Raw genomic sequence first — 20,634 nt, forward strand, 5'->3', positions numbered from 1 at the left:
ATCTATATCACTCTGAATCAGTGAGTTGTCCTTTCCATTATTTACCACTCCCCAATTTTTATTTCATCTGCCAATTTTATCAATGATGATTTTATGTTCTCTTCCAGGCTATTGATAATGAGATGACAATCTAACTCCTTCCGGTACCTACACACTTTTCTTCTTTGCTGCTTGAAGCTTCCAGGATATCTCTGATGAAATCTACATATTTTACTACATTTAGGCTTGTGTAGTCCTCTGATACTTTTAGTCAAGTCCATGAGACATTGATTCCCTCAAAATCATGGGCATTCCAATCCCAAAAGCAACCACATATTCTGGACCAGAAAGCCAACATAGATTGGGAGTAAACCATGGAGGAAGTGGGGAGGGGGGAAGGGCAGCAGGGTTGTGGCCCTGGATTTGCTGCTTGGCTTGTACTGAGCCAGCTCACATAGACTGAGCATGCTCAATCATACTACTGAAGCCAACTGCCCTCAATCCATCCTCTCACTATCAGCAGACAAGAGTTACCTTGGTCATGTGATACTGAGGGTAGATGAAATAAGAGAGACAAGGTGGGTGAAATAATATCTTTAATTATATTATCTCACCCACCTTGTCCCTCTAATATCCTTGAACCAACACAGCTACAACAGCCCTGTACACAACGGTAGATGAACTAGACGGTGATTTTATATCTATCTAGTTATATAATCTAAAGCAATGCACTTCAGGCCTTCTTAGTATTAATTTTCAGCTACTGGCAGTTTATTTAATACTGCCCAGAGACAACACACAGCAGCCCCTGCTCTGAGGAGTTTATTTATAATCTAAAAGAGAGACACAGAGTTGATAGGATGTACCAGTAAATCACAAGGAGGGAGTATCTTATGGGGGGGCGGGGGGAGGGAACAGGTGTTTTGTTTCTTACCTCCTTATCATCTCCAGAAACAGAAGATACTTTTCATGAGAGGCTTTTACCTACAAAACTTGTCACCTGGGTCACCATGTCTATAAAATCAAGACTTGCGTGTTTATCTATTATCTAACAAGTCACTATGTAGACCAGGAAACGCCACTGGTAGCAGCTAGTGCAGTTCACCTATGCGCACACATTGATAGTTATTTTAATAAGTATCTCACCTTGGTGACATGAAAAACATTAACATCCTCTTTATATTGCTCAAGGAGCCATGGGATCTGTTCGAACACCTTATCTTGATGATCTTCTTTATGCAGGAGGAGGCTCATCATAGTACCAAGGGCTTTGATAATGGCCTGCTTGACCTACATAGAGACACAGAATTTATGTTCCTACAAATTCATTCAATATCATGCAATGGGCCCATCTTTTCTACTTCTGACGAGTGCAATTTCCCTTTTCCACTGTTGAAACAGCCCTATCTCAATATTTCCTGGTAAAGAGTTAAGACTCATGGGCTTCGTCTACACTGGCATGATTTTCCGAAAATGCTTTTAACGGAAAAGTTTTCCGTTAAAAGCATTTTCGGAAAAGCACGTCTAGATTGGCAGGATGCTTTTCCGCAAAAGCACTTTTTGCGGAAAAGCGTCCGTGGCCAATCTAGACACGCTTTTCCGCAAAAAAGTCCCAATTGCCATTTTCGCGATCGGGGCTTTTTTGCAGAAAACACTACTGTGCTGTCTACACTGGCCCTTTTGCGCAAAAGTCTTTCGGAAAAGGACTTTTGCCTGAACGGGAGCAGCATAGTATTTCCGGAAAAGCATTGACGATCTTACATGAGATCGTCAGTGCTTTTCCGGAAATTCAAGCAGCCAGTGTAGACAGCTGGCAAGTTTTTCCAGTCTAGACACAGCTATGGTGTTGGTTTCAGAATTATATTCTACTGCACCTCACAACTTTCCCAAGTGGGAGATTTCCCCAGATTAGTATGCACACTAAACCAACTCATTCCTGCTGTAACTCTACTGGAACTGAATAGACATCTGCCAGGAATGAATTTAGCCCATTCTCCTATATTCATCTGCATGTCAGGTGACAAAACTGGAATCTATGTACACTATGTACAGACAGAATTTCCATGAGATTGTGACATTATAATCTTTTTTAAATGTTTTACATCATACTCCGTTCTATCCCAAAGAACCTGCCATTGAACTCCATCATCACAAAGAGTGCCATACACAGAGAATTTAACAATATAATTTCTCATAAAGGTTTAGAAAGCCTACAATTCTCACCTCCAAATCTTCACATGTGGTCCATTTGCTTGTCACATGACGATAGAGGGGAAGAATTTCATCACAGAATTGAGATTTACCCATTTTGGGAAATGGCCACCTTTCCCAGTTCCTAAAATATAGATTTACTGCCCTTGACCATTTTTCCAGAACTGCATGGAAGGAAAAAAGACAGGCAATATGAAAAGGATGCAATAGTAATAAGGATACGTTGTTTTATCAGTGAAGACACCCAGGCTTGTAGTTTATTACAATTCCATGCCCAATTCAGGAACAGCTGATGAAATCCAATAACAGTTTTGAATTATTTCTCTTCCCTCCTTTCCGTTTCTTGTTTCTCAAAAGGCTTTCTTCTCTTTTGTCTCTCTCCATCTCTTTTTAATTCCCATCATTTGAAAACATATTTTTTTCTCCCTTGTTACCTCTTAATTAGAGCTGATTGTAAAGGTAGTTTAAATTAAATTAAAAGTGTTTACTCTTGTTTTTTTCAAAATTTCAAATGACAAAGATCATTCACATGTTTCAAAAATCAACAAATTTCAGCCACCTTTTTAGCTGTACAAAAACACTGAACACATCCTGATTAAAACTGTCATTGACATTTTTTCAGTTTAATATTCCATCAACTTGGAAAAAAATATGAAAAATGTAATAAAAAAACAAAATATTTTGACCAGCTGTTTTCTGAATGATTCATGTCCTCTGCAGTTATTGCTTATTTAGCCCTAAAACTGTATGATTTCCTATTGGGTTACAGTTTGTCTGAAAGATGTTCAGTGCCCCTAACTCCTATTAGCTATACTGAGATTTGACAGCATTTTGCCCTAAAATTAGATGCACCCGCTGCCCTTGAAAGGAAAATTAAGGCTCAATCCTATGTTCTATGAAGCTGATGGCAAAATTCCCATTTATCTCAAAGGTGCAGGATTAATCCCTTAGGCCTGATCTACACTAAAGGGGAAAGTTGACTTAAGGTACGCAACTCCAGCTATGTTAATTATGCAGCTGGAGTTGACGTATCTTAAATCGTGTTTTCAGACTGTCCACACAGTGGAAGGTTGACAGGAGTGTTATTCCTCATGAGAAGCAGGACTACCGGTGCCAACGGGAGCACCCACTCAGTTCGAATTAGTGGGTCTTCACTAGACCTGCTAATTTGGACTCTGGTGATCAACTGCAGCAGCATTGATCTTCTGCATAGTGTAGACGTGGCCTTACTTGAGCATCAACTAAAAAGCAAAGGAAGAGAGAAGTGGAGAAGACCAGAGGACAGAGAAAGAGGGTGAAAGGAGATGATAATTAAGAAACTAAAGAGGAGGAATGGGTGGAGGGGTGGAAAACGGGACATTTTTAAATGTAATTCAGTCTGTTGCCTGCACATTCTCCCCCAGGAATTTCCTGGCACATGGGCAGCATCAGCTTTTGTTTATTTTTAAAATAACCACAAGTCATAAAGGGCCTGAACTTACAAATGCTCAGCACCTCCAGCAAAGTAAGGAGCACTCTCAACTCCACTGAGTGCCACAGGAGCATGAGGACTCAGCCCCTGGTACAATCCAGTTCAGAGCCTGTTTGTAAACGATCAGTCACTTAACTCTGTACCAAGGCCCCTAAATATCCAGTTTGGACATCTACAATAAGTGCTGGCACTTACCACCACAAAATGGTTGCCTCAGCCTGCTCTCGCCGACTAACATCCGCATGGAGCTCATGCTGTACAGGGTCATTCCCTCAAAAGGAATGCACTTGAGTGCTGAAAAGAAGGACCAGAAGAAAAGGAAGACAGTCAATTGACTGTTATCTGCCTTCTTACTATCGCATTTAGAAACACCGCTGGGTCGGATGCTATGGGCTCCTAGGTCATTTTGTGCTGCGTACACAAATGATAAGGCAGAAGTAAAAAATCAGTGGGGGATTTACCCTGAGGAGGAGCATTCTCCACCAATGTGCAGCTGTGCCAGATGCCCAATCCTCTCCCAGAGTAGGAGAGAGAGCACTGGGGAGGGATGAGAAATGGAATGGAGAAGAGCTCCACTAGACCTGATTTTCCTCAATCCTGTCCTTTAAGAACTTCAAATGGGGCATAAGAGCTTGCACCTTGGTGTGGATAGCTCATGGTCTAGCAACTGGAACCAGCCACAGCAGTTCATCTCATGCCCCCCAAATAGCGCACTGTGTAGCTGTACAGAGCGTGAACCTCTGTCCTTAAATGGAAGACAATAACTTTGAAACAAAAGATGGAAGTTGACATACGATAGGCTGATGATAGGTTGTCCAGCGTAATCAAAGTGAACACGTCAGACAGCTTCAGTGGTTTCAGATGACATTGAAGCTCATACATCACCTCATTGAAATAGCAGCGTGCCAGAGCCACTAATGTGTTGCTCGCTGCCACTTTTAGTTCATTTGTTGCTTCCTTAAAAAATACAAAAAGAGAGAGACTGAAGTGATTAAAGCCAACTACACCAGCCAATGCTGCTCAAATGAATCAAGTTCTTATTTCTGTTTTCCACCCAACTTTCTGAGAACAGAATCATGAGTCATAAATAATCATTGAATCGTTTGGCTAAACACTTGTCAGCCTTTCAGTTGTTTGCAAGCTGCTTAGACTATTTGCTATTAGCTATTTGTGGTGGATGATTGGCTATCATAGTGACATGATATTTTTCCCTCAGAGGAGGTGGGCAGCTTCAAGATATTCAGAGAATTTTCCTGAATAAACTATCCCCTAAATCCAAATACTGCTTCTTTTGGAAACAGCTCAGATTCTGTTTAAAGGTTTCATCCTGCTGCTTAACACCACAGTATCAGAGCACCTTCCACACAAAATCAGTATCAATAATGAAATCCCTAGTAGACTTCACAAAATACTTGCTTGTTAAGAAACGGTAGGCCTCTCTGCATCTGATATATGTCACAATATCCTGACCTTACAAAGCACTTAAGCACATGTGTAACTTGAACAAGATGAAACTAGTCACATGCTGCTTAGGACCTGGGATTTCTGGAGGACGGTGTGGGGATCTGTGGGCCCCTAGCAGTCATTAATCCTGGAGTTTCAGTATATAGTTTACAAAAAATGTTTTAATTAGTGTTTTAATGCTTTCATTCCTGTCATTAGCATATAGGGAAAACTAACTTACCTGAGTATCAGAGGGGTAGCCGTGTTAGTCTGAATCTGCAAAAGCAGTGAAGTGGGTCTTTGACCACAAAAGCTTATGCTCCAACACTTCCGTTAATCTAACTTACCTGAGTCTCTCTCATGTGGTTTGAGGCAAGTGTTATTATTTTGCTCAGTAGCCTTCTCTCTAGGACCTGGGCATCCTGCTGTAATACTTTCTCCAGGATACAGTAAATGTCTACTCTGTTTTTCTGGGGACAAAACATAAAAGAACAATTGGGGAAAATGTTTCCTTGATGACAATATAGTAATGCTATAAGCTAATATAGTAACGCAATATAGTAACACTTACGCTAATAAGCTTCTGCCCAAAAGAGTTTACAATCTAAACATGAAACAACTAGCCCAGGCTAAAAGAGCAGATCAATAGCCAGGAAAATAATTCAGGTCTTCTGATTCACTATCTGGAGTCCTCTCCACTAGACCACACTGATTCCACAGCCTGCATACTCACTCAAGTAACCCCTAGTCTTCATTTGTATAAAACTTGCTATGCCCTCCACACTCACCCCAGCTAGCAGCATTTCAGAAGAAGCTGAGCAATTTACAAATTTTTTAATCAGAAGAAGGGCCCTGCACTGCCCCCTTATCTAATTTCGTTTATTATTATTATTATTGTTGTTGTTGTTATTATTATTATTATTGTTGTTATTGTTGTTCTTGTTATTATTAGCATCATGCCTTTTTTTATCCACTCCAGACAGAATTTGTAAATACAATTATAAAATACCCAACTCCTGCAGTAAATCTTCTGCAGCTTTTAGGGAAAATTAGCTCAGGAATTACCTCTACATTGACAGTAGCACACTTGAAGGTCTCTTTTATGGGGTCCATCAAAGTTCAAATTCACAGATGATACTAAATATGGAGGAGTTGAAGGTATGAGTTGTGACAGAGAAATAATCAAGAGGGGCACAGAGAAATTAGAAACCTGAGCAGAACAAGACTGATTTCAGAGAACTGCAAACTAGCGCACCTAGAGAGGGGGTCAATATAACTGACATAATGAGAGGGAGAAAAGTGGGAAACAACAAGTGACCTGGAGTGACAGTGAAAAAAAAAGTCAGCCATCTGGGTTGGGTTTGTTACATACAGGAATCTTGTCATAAAGCAGGAAGACAACAGTTTCTCATTGTTCATCTGAGGTGTGACTGCTTCTGGCTTATTTCACTTTTTTGGCACCACATTCCCCAGAAAAGATCAACAGCTTGGAAGTAATTCAGGAGAAAATTTTAAAAAGTGCAGGGAGGCCAGCAGAACTGACTTTTAAATAGAGACCTGCAACCTCTATGGGATCTGACCTCATGCATCAGGGTGAGGTTGGGTGGGTGTAGGGGAGCCTGCCTTGACAATAAATGGCCACGTCTCCCTTTGACACGTGCGGATCTCTAACAAGCAAAACCCAGGCCTGTCTCAAGTCTGGTGCACATAAGCATGCAGGCAAGGTCATGGGAGAAGCTGTGAGAGGAAGGAATGTTTTGCATAACAATGCAGATGAAGCATGGTACGTGAGACTATGTCAAGAACACATGGCAAGCAATCTTGTACAGGTACTTCTGTTTCTGATAACCACAAATTACAGATGCAGCCATACAACTGTCAACTATGCACATAGCAGCAACATCCTGAGTGACAGGATGTACTCCAGATAGGGTATTGGGCATGTTACATATCCTACACAATATGTAATCAATTGGTAAATATTATTAGAACAACCAAGTCTCGCTTTGCTATAAAATGGGCTTAGTAAGAACAATCAGTGGGAGGGAATGAGCAGGATTGACCCACAGGTACTGCTCGATGTAACTAGAAGTAAATAGGCCCTACACACCGGTGATCCAGTGCATGGTGTTCCAATGCATGGGAAGAAAATGAACCCTGACCTCCTGCCTGCTACTGTAGGTAGCATACGGGTGAAGTGTAAGTGAACTAGTCTTTATTATTGTATTATAGTAGCTCTTTTATTAATTGCTTTTGCATTGCTTTGCACTATATTATTGCTTTAGAATGTATGGCATTTAAGGTTTCAATTGTGTAGTAATTGTTTTTAAGGCTTGTAAAACTTAAACAACTGTAATAACTGCTTAAAGCTTGCAATAAATAAGAAAGTGGTTAAGTATCCCTGGAGTGTCCTGGTTTCTCTTGGATCTAAAATAAATCGTATCACATCACAGTGGGAAAACAACTGGACTCCCCTGGGCTCAGATCAGGTCAGCTCTCCTCCACAGAGTCAGCACAACCGTGACTGCCTACTCCAGCCAGCCACCACCTCCTTGCTGCATAGCATGCACTGTGGAGTGAGGATGCTTAGGAGTCAGTGTTTCTTACCCTGCAGCATGTACATTGCACAGCAGGGGGCAGTATCAGAGACATAACATTTAGACTTTAACATCAGGAAAAATGCCCCAGCTATAAGACATCTATCAGGTTATTACATAGTCTTCATTGGAAAGTGGTGGAAACCCAGTCACTAGGAGCTTTTAAAATTGGTTTGGCCCCCAAAAATGAAAAAGGCACTGCTGGGAAATTGGATGATCCAACAAGCCTTTCGCATCTGTCTCCTGTGAGTCTATAACTCTGAATTCAGGCAGCTGAAGGTGTGAACTGCCTGCTAAGGTCATAAAGCACTTTGGAATGTTCAAAGCCAATGGTTGGCTACACATTCCAGTGGTTGTGCTTTTAAAGGATGCTGCTGCAAACTGCTATTATTACTGCTCTAGTGGGGAGAGGCTCTGCCTCTTTCCATTCATTTTTAAATGTAAGGAGGATTTTTAATTGAAAATCATAATTGATAACTTATGAATACAAGAGCCCCACACTATTCAAGCGAGCCAGAAATGAACTGCTTGTCTTGGCTTCCTGGTACTTGAAACTAAAATGCCTTCTGTGTTGACCCTTAATAGAGAAATGGACTTTGCTGGATGCGAGTATTAATAAAAGAAAAAGGGCTTTGGATTATTTAAGAACCCTTTAAAGCTATAGCCCAATCATATGTCATTATAATTAAGAAGTGTTGTCTTGGGTTTAGAGCAGAGAGTCAGTTCACATGGGTTTTATTCACCATTCTTCTACTAACTCACTATGTGGTGTTGAGCAAGTTATTTAATTCCCCATGACACAGCCCATCAGTAAATGGGGATGTTTATCACTCTCCCAAAGGTGCTGTAAAACCTAATTCATGAGTAAGTAGGTAAGTGCTTTGAGGTTTTTGGATGAAGATGCTAAAGGAGGACAAAATACTGCTATAAGAGATTATAGATACCCCTACAGTGCACTTTTATAATATACAGCCCATGTACTCCAGTGTGTACAAAAGGACAGTGCTCCTCTGAGTGTCTCTTTATTATATCATCCTGATCTGTAACAGAATTTTGCATGATGAGTTTTGCATGAAGACAGAAGGGTAAATATTGATTACACTGAAGGTGGGCTGAGCCAAGTTCTGTATTGAATTACTTCCATGAAGTCAAACAGAATTTGGAGTGGAAACATGGAAAACAGATGTGATTTGATGAAACTGCCCTACCTCATCCTGCTGAAGTTTTTCTAGCAGAACAGTCACAACGACAGCCAGTTTGGTCTCAGCTATCTTGACAATCTGAAGGGCAATAGAGGCCTTATCTTGATCGTCCATATGGTCCAGGAGGAAAACAACCTCGCTGTAAACAGCTGAAATTAAAGGAAAGGATTCTGCTGGTTATCATTGATGTTGGGATTCAGTGCTTGTATCTTTAATTCACTATCTAGTAAAGACTCTGTAGGAGACCAGACATGGTGATAAGTGGACCTGGGAATCATGCAAATCCTTTTCTTCCCTCATGGTGACCATGTCTGTTTGCAGAGCTATTGTGGGGGGACGGATTATAATAAGGAAAAGCTGCTCCTTTTAAATAAGATCCCCACATAAAATAATCTTTTCCACCTTTACTATTAATTTAGGCATTTTGATAGCACACAGAATAATTTATAGCCAAGATTTTTAAAACTGGGTGCCTAAACTACAACTCCTAAATCCATATTAACACGCCTACATCCTGATTCAACAAATTAATCACATGCCTAACTCAATGCCAACAAATAAATCGAAAGTTAAACACATGCTGAAGTGTTTTGCTTAGTCAGGGTGTCATTTCCAAAAGTGCTGAGCACCCAGAATTACCTATGGATGGTGCAAAGAACTTCTAGGGGTTCAGTATCTCTTGAAAATAAAGCCACTTTTTAAAGACCCCACTGTATGAATTTAGAAGTCAAACTTTATGCACTCTGTTTTGAAAAAAGGCTTCAGTTTTATTTTATGGTAATTTAAATACTTGCAGAGAAGACACATGGACTAGGTATTTGTCCAGTTGCCTCTAGAGACCCTAAAAGATTTTCCCCCAATGCACAACATAAGAACATAAGAACGGCCGTACCAGGTCAGACCAAAGGTCCATCTAGCCCAGTATCCTGTCTGCCGACAGTGGCCAGCACCAGGTGCCCCAGAGAGGGTGGACAGAAGACAATGATCAAGCGATTTATCTCCTGCCATCCCTCTCCAGCCTCTGACAAACACAGGCCAAGGACACCATTTTATCCCCTGGCTAATAGCCTTTTATGGACCTAACCTCCATGAAATTATCTAGCTAGGTGTTTTCCATGGGTAGGGTGATTGCCCCATACCTTTATGTGAAGCCTCAGAGATTAAGTCTTGGTAAGTCTTGCTCACATAGTCAGGATCAGTGTTACCTGTAAACTGAGCACTTGGGTGGCAGACATGTGTTTCTAATGGTTGTACACATCCGTACATGCCTCAATGCACATAAAATGTATTCTACACGTAGAATTGGAGAGAACATTGGTCAGGATGCAATTGATCTCCAGATTTGAGGGTGGGGAGGAATTTTCCCTGGGTCAGACTAGCAGGGATTATTGTTTGGGAGGTTGGGAATTTGTCTTCTTCGGGAGTATGGGGCACTGATCAACCACCAGGATCATCAGGGCATTTCTGACCTAATCATTTCTCTACCATTGCAAAGGCCTCAGGCATTGGTAGCATTTCAGTTTCTCCTATCCTCTGTCTGCAGCACACAGCATCTTAGTCTCCTAGGCCGTGGGCACATCTACACAGCAGGGCTAAAGCAGAAATAAGCTACACAACTTGAGCTATCAATTGTGCAGCTTAAGTTGAAATAGTTTATTTCGGCTTTTGGCGCTGTCTACACAGCAGGAAGTCGGGGAAAGAGCACTCTTCCTCCTACTTCCCTTACTCCCCATAAAATGCGGGTTATAGGAGTCGGAGAAAGAAGTCCTCCAGCTTGACATTATTTGACATTATGTTGAAATAATGGCTTGCTGGGTAGATGCGGACTATGTTATTTTGCAATAACATCAGTTATTCCAAATTAACACTGCTGTGTTGACATACCCTTCAAGAGTGACAATTTTTAGTCCAAGACAAGTTTTGGTTTCAGCATAGGGTTGCTAGGTGAAACGTAATGGTTTGTGACATACAGAAGATTAAAGTACATGATCTAATGACCTACCAGCCTTAAACTCTCTGAAACTGTGAAATAGTTGATGTATTAATAAAATCAGGATTTTATCTCCCATGTGTCTCTCAGCAGAAATTCTCCTGGAGACTTAATATTTAACAAGAAATCTGAAATGCCATATTTATCTGTCTCCATTGTAACAGCATTCCAAGGCATGGAGGAGGAATTGATCAGAATTTACCCTTCCCATGAAAGATTGCTCAAGATTAGGCGATTACCCATCCTTACCCTTCGATTCCAACACCCAGATGCAGATGGAATCAGAACTGTAACTTACATTGCCCATACAGTTGCAATAGTAATGGTGAAGGATTAAGAGCACTAGTGTTGCTAAGAAATGCTTTGTTATCCTCCATTTAATATGCTAGCTATCCACTTAATATCTTAAGTAGACAGCAGGTACATCTAGACTGCAGAGTTTTTCCAGGATACCAGAGATATCCCAGAAAAGCTCTGCCACGTCCAAGGAATGCGTCTGCTTTTCCAAAAAAATATTGGAAAAGCAGACATGTTTTTTCAGCACCTCAGTAAACCTCGTTCTACGAGGAAGAAGGGATGTTCTGAAAGAGGCTTTTTTTCTGACATTTGGCCCAGTGTAGACGGGCCAACTGTCAGAAAAGCCTCTTTCAAAAGAAAAGTGATAGAACTTTGTAGTCTAGACACAGTCAGCTAGAAGAGAAGTCCTTCTGTGTTTTCTCTTCTAATTTCTCCCATCTCTGATGCTTTGCACCTCTAGATTTTGGCTCCAAGGATGCAGAAGTCATAAAATAAGGACCCATATTAACAACATAAAACAACTGGAGAAAGGAAAGAAGACCTTCCCCATAACATCCAATAGTGACTCAGGTTGTCAGGAAAGTTTCCAGGTTCAGAGGCTGTAGGCCAGTCCTTCAACTCAAGTCAATTAAAAGGGAAGTCAGTAGAGGCTCACTGGATTTACAGCAGCTAATGATCTGGTCATCTAAATGGAGAATATTACACGTTTCTATGCACCCATGCTCTTGAATGTGTATGTGTGGATACAGGTTGGATATAAAAAATACAATAGTGACCCTTACCTCTATCAATTACCTCCTGTTCACTCACAAATGTATTCATGGTTTAGTCTTTCCTCAACACCTTCTCTCAATCCTTTCTCCAACTAGCTCCAGTACTGAGAGATAGATGGCCTCTCAGTCTGTCAACCAGAACTTCCAGTTAAAATTACACAAGCACTATTGTGACATCTTTGTGACCAAAGCAAATTCCATAAACTGTTGATGACCAGGTAGGCACACAGGGACTCTGTCACTTTGCTGGAGAGAACTATGGTTAAGATGACCTGTCACCTGTCTATGACTTTTACTAAAAATGGCCCTAAATAAATTTTAGGTGCTGGGGAAAGGCAGCGCTCCAGCAGACTCCACTGCTCTAAGAGCAGGCTAGGGTGCCACTACTACTTCCACTCCAGGTGGGTGAACTGCCCAGGGTACCCTGACTGCTCTCCAACCAATGCTCCAGCACAGCATCTGGCCCCAGGGATGCCCTGAGATGTACCACGCCAACTACTGTGGAAGTCACAAAGGTCCCAGAAAGTCACAGAATCCATGATTTCTGTGATAGAAATGTAGCCGTGTTAGTCTCGTGTAGCTGAAACAAAAAACAGGACTATGTAGAACTTTCAAGACTAACAAGATGGTTTATTAGGTGATGAGCTTTCGTGGGCCAGACCCACTTCCTCAGATCAAATAGTGGAAGAAAATTGGCACAACCATATATACCAAAGGATACAATAAAAAAAATGAACACATGAAATTTGATTTCTCCTTTTCATATGTGTACATTTTTTTGATTGTATCCTTTGGTATATATGGTTGTGTCAATTTTCTTCCACTATTTGATCTGAGGAAGTGGGTCTGGCCCACGGAAGCTCATCACCTAATAAACCATCTTGTTAGTCTTTAAAGTGCTACATAGTCCTGTTTTTTGTTTCATGATTTCTGTGACCTCCATGAATGATTCACAGCCTTATTCATAATCACTTTCTCCCAAATAGGCCTCTACCTACAGGTTCACAACCATCTCCTCCCTGTTGGTCAGAATCAATTCTTAAATGCCTATGCCCTGGGTTACTTCCTTCAGTTTCTGAAACAAAGCATTGTCCCCATGACATTCCAAGAACTTATTGGATATTTTGTGTTTTATCATATTACTTTTCCCACTGATGTCTAGGTAGGTAAAGTCCCTCATTACTATAAGGGCCTGTGTTCTGGATATTTGTTTTATTTGTTCTAGAAATGCCTCATCTCCCTCCTCCTCCTGGTTTGGATGTGTTTTCCCCACTTCGTCTTTACCCAGAGACTTTCAGCTGGTCTGCCTCTTGCCTCTTTCTGGAACTCAGAACAAGTGTACAATACAACACCACCTCCCTTTTATTCCTACATGCTCTTCCTGAACAAGATGTACCCCTCTATGCCAATACTGCAGTTATGAGATTTATCCCATCAAGTATCTGAGATGCCACTTAAGCTCAGTTATGACTTGTCTATTAGTACTCCCAATTCTGACTGCTTAGTCCTGTTATTCCTTGAATTTGTGAGTAGACGTCTAAAGCAGTGATACTCAAAATGGTCCATGAAACCACTTTGAGAAAACTGCTAACTGGCTACACTGGTGTGTTTATTTACTGGTGCCGCAGCCACAAAGCCTCGTGGCTCCCATTGGATCCGATTTGCTGTTTGCAGCCAAAGGGAGCCATGGGAAGGCAGCAGCCACAGCTCCTTTTGCTATGACTGGCTAACCAGAGCCAAAGGGACCTGCAAGGCTCCGTGGCCTCAGTGCTGGTAAATAAACACACCGGCGCAGCCAGTTAGCAACTTTCTCAAAGTGGTTTCACGGATCACTTTGAGAAACACTGATCTAAGGTATTGATCAAATTCCCCCCAGGGATTTCCCTCTTGTTGCTCCTGTAATTCTACTCTAATTTTCCATATCTGATTCTCCCCAAAGAACTAGTCCTCTATTAAAGATACCTTTTGAACCTAGTTGCCTTTTGTCACCTGCCCCTACTCAACTTAGTTTAAAGCCCTTCTAATAAGATTGGTGAGTCACTGCATTAAGATGTCCTTCCCTTTTGTGGTCAGATCGACCCCATCTCTTCCCAGCAAACCTCCTTCCTGCAACAGTATGCCATGACTGAGGAAGTCAAAACCTCCCATCCATCCATCTTCATCACACTATTATGTGGACATGCTTACCATTTAGTGTAAAGAGCAGAAAAAACACTCAGTGCAGGAAACAAGGGGACTGAAACTGAAGCTGTCAAGTTCACATGCTTCCATTTTCACTAACTGATACATCTGGATCTCTCAAGCTAGTGGGGATGTCCAAGGCAGAAAAATATTTCTGTAGATCAGCATGTGATTATTTGTATTGCGGTACTGCCTCATAGTCCCAGTCATAGGCCAGAATCTCATTGCCTTAGGACCTGTACAAACTCAGAATAAGATGGTCCTTAACTGTCATTAAGTAATATTTATTCACAGCACAACAGAGAAGATAATTAAGCAAGAAGATAAGCCTACTTTGACCAGGTACCAACATGAAACTAGTGTAATAATACTACATATTTAGGAAACTTTCTCCCTGATTCAGGGTCTGTCGTGGCTAAGCTTCAGTTCCATACCATTGTGCAAACTGGGGTCTTATACAACTGCGCTAGATAGAAAGTGTACAGCAGTACAGTTCAAGAGTACTCCATATTTAATACGTGCACAGGAGGTCACTTCCACAAGAAGCTAAGGGCATGGTCATCACAGAGAGCCTTCCTGTCTCTGCTAGTTTTATGCATCCCTCACTGTCTACGCCTGCTCCATAAGTTCAGGCCTTTCAAAAACACCGCATCATGTACAGGTAACTGTAACAATGCTTGTTCGTTGTATCTGTTCACATGAGAGCAAGGCATCCAATATCAGTCCACTATGGGTGGATCAGCAATAGGAATAATGTTTGTGCATGTGACAAATAAGCCCAGGACCACAGAACAGATTAAGGACACCAATGTGTGTAGCAAAGTCATCACAAACACCGTGCAGACGTCAGGGAACTCATAAGTTAGCATATAACCTTAATTCAGATCTTGGTGCAATAGTATATCCTCAAAAGGAAACTTTACTTATTAATTGGTTGTATTTTACTTATCAGTTGGTTGTATTTTACAAGATAAAAAGCTGAATCGTTGGTTGAATGTTAGTTTATTTGCCCCAGGGCCAGATTTTTACAAAAACAAGTCATGTGCACATACACAACTAAGAGTTCTGCAGCAACGCACACTGTCCTGCAGCAATTAGTAGTGGGATCCTGCCCTTAGCAAGTCCTGGGCTTACAATTCACATGCTTATCTCACTAATGAGTATCAACTGATCAGCCTGTACTGAATATGGCTTGACAATTTGCCATCACTCAAAACACATTACAGTCAGAGAGGATTATAAATATACCATTTATTCACCATTATGTACAAAGTCCAACATGTCCAAGGAAGCAAGAAAACAAAACTGGTGAATACAGAAAAAACATTACAGCCTCTCTCCGAGTTACAGACCAAACACTTGGCTGTAACTCGATCAATTCGTAACTTGTACCCCATTGAGTTACACGTGACCGCGCTGTTCGTAAGCGCGGGTCACGTTCGTAACTCGGGGATCATCTTTACGACTGCTCCATGGGAGCTTTGGTCGTAAGTGCGAATGGTCGTAACTCGACCATTTGCAACTCGGGGAGCAGCTGTACTGCAAAAAATAGACTGATAGCAAGAAGCTTTTGTACAATGTGCAGTAAGATGCACACCTTAATCCCGCTCAGTGTTTGACTGACTCTAATTCAACCTAAGTATTGTCAGAGTAGGATATGAGGCCCAGATCTTCAAAGGTATTTAGACTAATTTCCATTGAAACCAATGGGAGCCAGGAATCTCAGTACCTGGGAGGATCTGAGCAAGGACGGCAGAATTTGATGCAACAACAATATGCATTTCTAGAGAGATTTTCTTTTTTAAATCATTTTACTAACTCTCTGATTCAAATATAAGCCATTATTAGCAAATAATTATATTTTTTCTATCCCTATTAGAGCACAGACAAATAGGAGAGTGGAAATAACATGATTTATTTAAAAGATTTTAACCAGGTTCTTTCATGGAAAAAAATTAAAGATCCAGCACTGTACAGATCACTCTGCTGAGATGTGAGCCAAATGACTTAAAGCAGAATTCCAATATTACTTCTCTTTTTTGAAAGTTTTCTCACAAACTCCTCAAAATATCTGCCTCCACCTAGTGGTGTGGGTTTGCATAACTTTTGTTCTTTATATTCCCTGTTGTAGAAATACATCAAATTATACTCCGCATGATTCTATGATTCTATCTGTAGGGACAGGGACAGGGACAGGGATAATCCTGGGAAGAGGCTCTTTTTTCCTTCACTAATCTATAGAGGTTCTTATACTGCTTGTTGTCAGCAAGACATGAGAAGTCATTCTTCCGCTCTACTCTGCGCTGGTTAGGCCTCAGTTGGAGTATTGTGTCCAGTTCTGGGCACCACATTTCAAGAAAGATGTGGAGAAACTGGAGAGGGTCCAGAGAAGAGCAACAAGAATGATTAAAGGTCTAGAGAACATGACCTATGAAGGAAAGCTGAAAGAATTGGGTTTGTTTAGTTTAGAAAAGAGAAGACTGAGGGGGAACATGATAGACGTTTTCAGGTATCTAAAAGGGTGTCATAAGGAGGAGGGAGAAAACTTGTTCATCTTGGCCTCTGAGGATAGAACAAGAAGCAATGGGCTTAAACTGCAGCAAGGGAGATTTAGGTTGGACATTAGGAAAAAGTTCCTAACTATCAGGGTAGTCAAACACTAGGGCTGTGTCTAGAATGCATCCTTTTTCCGTAAAAGGGATGCAAATTAGACACATCACAATTGCAATTGAAGTGGGGATTTAAATCCCCCCCACTTCATTTGCATAAACATGGCCGCCGCTTTTTTCCGGCTCAGAGCTTTGCCGGAAAAAAGCGCCAGTCTAGACGCGGATCTTTCGGAAAATAAAGCCTTTTCCAAAAGATCCCTTATACCTCTTAAAAAAAGGAATAAGGGATCTTTCGGAAAAGGCTTTATTTTCCGAAAGATCCCCGTCTAGACTGGAGCTTTTTCCAGCAATGCTCCGAGCAAAAAAAAGCGGCAGCCATGTTTATGCAAATGAAGAGGGGGGATTTAAATCCCCACTTCATTTGCAATTGTGATGTGTCTAATTTGCATCCCTTTTACGGAAAAAGGATGCAGTCTAGACACAGCCTGGAAGAAACTGCCCAGGGAGGTTGTGGAATCCCCATCTCTGGAGATATTTAAGAGTAGGTTAAATGAATGTCTATCAGGGATGGTCTAGACAGTATTTGGTCTTTCCATGAGGGTAGGGGCCTGGATTCGATGACCTCTTGAGGTCCCTTCCAGTCCTAGTATTCTACGATTCTATGATTCTTTTCATCCATAAACATTTTTACAGAAAAAGGGAATGTGATGCAATTGATCTGGCCTTGGGATCCCCTCCTGGAGGCCCTATGGTCCGACCATACCCTGCCTAGAGAGACAATAGAAAAGTCCTCCTGGCAGACTGGAGTGGCTGTGGGAGAAGCAACCAATCAGGGCCAGGAAAGTCCTATAAAAGCAGCCGAAAGACCAGATATCAGTCAGTGTCTCTGGAGGCCACAAGGTATGCAGAACCAGGAGACAGGCTTCCTGAGAGAGTGGCAGCACTGCAGACAGCTCCTTGTGAAGAGCTATTGGCGAGTGCTGGACTGTGATGGGACTTTGAAATAAAGGCCTGAGGTAAGGGCAAAAATGCTGTATTTTCGTGGGGTAGCTCTGGGGACACCACTCTCTTTGAGTGGGGAACAAACTTGAAAGGACATAAGAGAGCTAACCAAGATAGGCTCCGATTAGATGTGTACCCTGGAAGGGGTTTTGATGAGCACACACAATGAGTGAGACTCGGCCAGAGACTGTGTCACCGAAGTCAGACAAGAGAGTGCAGGCACATGGTTTTTTAGTATACCTGCAGTGCAGGAAACCCTATTCAGACCTAAAGGGCAGACACCAAGTCTAAGGGCCTTATGCCCAGAACCTCAGAGGTATTTCGGCTCTTAGGGTATGTCTACACTGCAGTGTTTTTCCAGAATAACTGCCGTTAGTCCAGAAAAAAAGACTTGCATCCATACTGCTATTGCATTCTTCTGACAAAAAGTTGAAAGAACGGAGGGGTTCTTTCACGAGGAAGACGTCTTTGTCTGAAAGAGCAGAAGAGGGAGTTCTTTTGAAAGAAGAGGCCTCCAGGAAATAGCACAGGTGCCCTGGTGGCCACTCCGTCCAAACTAATCAGCACTCTATAGTCCCTGTCTCCGGCCAGCTCTTAAAGCTGCAGGCACCTGGGACAACACTTGTGGCAGGGGGCTGGCCCAGAGAGCTGCACCTCACTGCGTGGCTGTGACTGCCACACTAATTGGGACCCATGGCCCAGCCACAAGCCTCCTGAGACCTCTCTGGCCCTCACAGGGAGCATGACCAGGGCTCCCAGGACTCAGCCAGAGGCCCGAAGAGGTTTGTGCCATAGTGGTCCGGGGCAGAGATCCTGGCCTTCCTGTAGGTGTGGGGTGAGCAAGAGACCCTGCAGGATCTCGGCTCCCAGTGGCACAACGCCGACATATACGGTCGGATGGCCGAGGCTCGGGCCACAAGAGGCCACCACTTCCAGAACCTCATACAAGTATGGAGCAAAGTGAAGAAGCTCTGCCAGGGCTATGCGAGGGCAAGGGAGCACAGCTCTCTCTCTGGGGCAGGACTCCACTCCTAGCCCTACTACGCTGAGCTCCACCACATCCTGGGGGGTGGTTCAGCCCCTTCCTCACCCCTGGTGGTGGACTTGGGGCTGGAGATGCTCATCTTTGCCAACCCAGGGCTCCCAGGCCAGGAGGAGGAGGAATCCGACCCCATACCCCAGGGCCTGGATGTCTTACACGCATTCTCTGAGGACGGGGAGGAATCATCAGGTGAGTGCTCTGTTTTTCACACACACAGGGCAGGGAAGGCGGGCGCAGAGGGGATGGGATGCAATCATCACTTGGTCATCTTGGCCTGGATATTGTGCTACGCTCCGTGCACGTGGAACTACATGCAGCGCCAGTCTGCAACATGCAGCCCCAGTAGGCAGCCCCAAAGCACCTCCAGGCAGGGCTGGCCCGAGCCCTTTGGCACCCTGGGCCCAGGCATGCGGCGCCACCCCCAGGCGCAGGGCGCATGTGTGGGCCTGCCCCCCAGGGCGCTCGGCGCATGCGCGAGCTGGTCACAGCCACTGGCGCGCAGCCCGGGGCCTGCCCCCAGGGTGCACAGACCAAGCGCTGCCCAGCCTGGCCCAGCCAGGGCTGCTGGCACGCACGCCGGGCCGTGCAGGGCCCCGCAGCCATGGGTGGAAGGGTGCTGTTGGCCAGCGCCGCGGGGCCGGTGCTGCGGGATCCGGGCACGTGGCTCCTAATGGCAGCTGTAAGGGACGCCATGCACCCCTTACAGCTGCCATCAGGCGCCCCTCATCGGTTGGCACCTTGGGCAGCTGCCCGGCTCACCCATGCCTCCATCCGGCCCTGTCCCCAGGGTCCTGTTCACGGGCTCTGGGGAGGCCACACACACATCTGACCCCTGGGGGAGATGGGGAGATGCCCTCCCACCACTAACCACTGCTGGAAGCAGGCTGGGGACAAGGGCACACACATGGCTGCACACAGACTTAGGAGTGCCGCACACGACACATAGGAATGCCTGCACACTTGAGGCACCACCCACTTCCACGGACAGCACTGGCAGGTGTGCGTGCAGCCCCCATGGAAGAGCAGACTGCTCCAGGCCCCTCTCCTGCCCATGGCATCCCACTGTGGCCGACCACTTCCCTTGCCCTGCCTGTCTGTGGGACGAGGATGGGGGGGAGCAAGAAGCATGGTCCCCTGGGCACCTCAGGGCCTCTGTGAGGCAGGGCCGATGTCCAGGCCACACATAGCCTTGCTCCTGGAACATCCCTGCCCTCTAGCCTGAGGACTCTTGTTCTCAGCTCACAGAGGAGGGCACAGACTCAGGGACAGTGTCTGCATGGATGACTGACCGCCTCTTCCTCTTTATTCTCCACAGCCGGACTAGCGTCACTAATGGGCGATCACCGCCAGCTGAGGCAGCCGCCTGACCCTGGGGGAGCTACAAGTGCAGGAGGGTCCAGGGGGACCTGATGAGACAGCACGTGGTCATCCTCCAAGGCATGCAACGGATCCTGGCCCAGAAGGACCAGGAGGACGCTCAGGGGCTGTGTCTACATTTACAAGATTTTGCGCAAAAACTTGCCGCCTGTCTACACTGGCCGCGAGTTCTTGCGCAAGAACTATGATGCGCCCGCTCAGGAATAAGCCCTCTTGAAGAAGTGTTCTTGCGCAAGAGGCCAGTGTAGACAGGCAACATGAATTTTTTGTGCAAGAAATCTCGATGGCTAAAATGGCCATCGGAGCTTTCTTGCGCAAGAGAGCGTCTACACCGGCACGGATGCTTTTGCGCAAAAGCACATCTCTTGCACAAAAGTACATGCCAGTGTAGACGCTCTCTTGCACAAATACTTTAACGCAAAAACTCTTGCGTTAAAAGTATTTGTGCAAAATCTTGCCA

At 43.8% G+C, this 20,634-nt stretch overlaps 1 protein-coding gene across 1 annotated transcript; it reads right to left on the minus strand.

The window, feature by feature from the left end:
- Positions 1–480: 480 nt before the first annotated feature.
- On the minus strand, positions 481–12,096 carry LOC149525943 (maestro heat-like repeat-containing protein family member 2A). The gene is made up of 7 exons (XM_089776499.1): positions 11,973–12,096; positions 8,910–9,052; positions 5,452–5,574; positions 4,456–4,618; positions 3,857–3,955; positions 2,203–2,354; positions 481–1,269 (listed from the first exon to the last, which is right to left on the minus strand). The coding sequence occupies exons 1-7, from the start codon at positions 12,010–12,012 to the stop codon at positions 1,105–1,107; spliced, it is 885 nt and encodes a 294-aa protein (XP_089632625.1). The 5' UTR covers positions 12,013–12,096; the 3' UTR covers positions 481–1,104.
- Positions 12,097–20,634: the final 8,538 nt, after the last annotated feature.

Source organism: Pelodiscus sinensis, chromosome 1 (genome assembly GCF_052426305.1).
Source record: "Pelodiscus sinensis isolate ZL-2025 chromosome 1, ASM5242630v1, whole genome shotgun sequence".
NCBI lineage: Eukaryota > Metazoa > Chordata > Testudines > Trionychidae > Pelodiscus > Pelodiscus sinensis.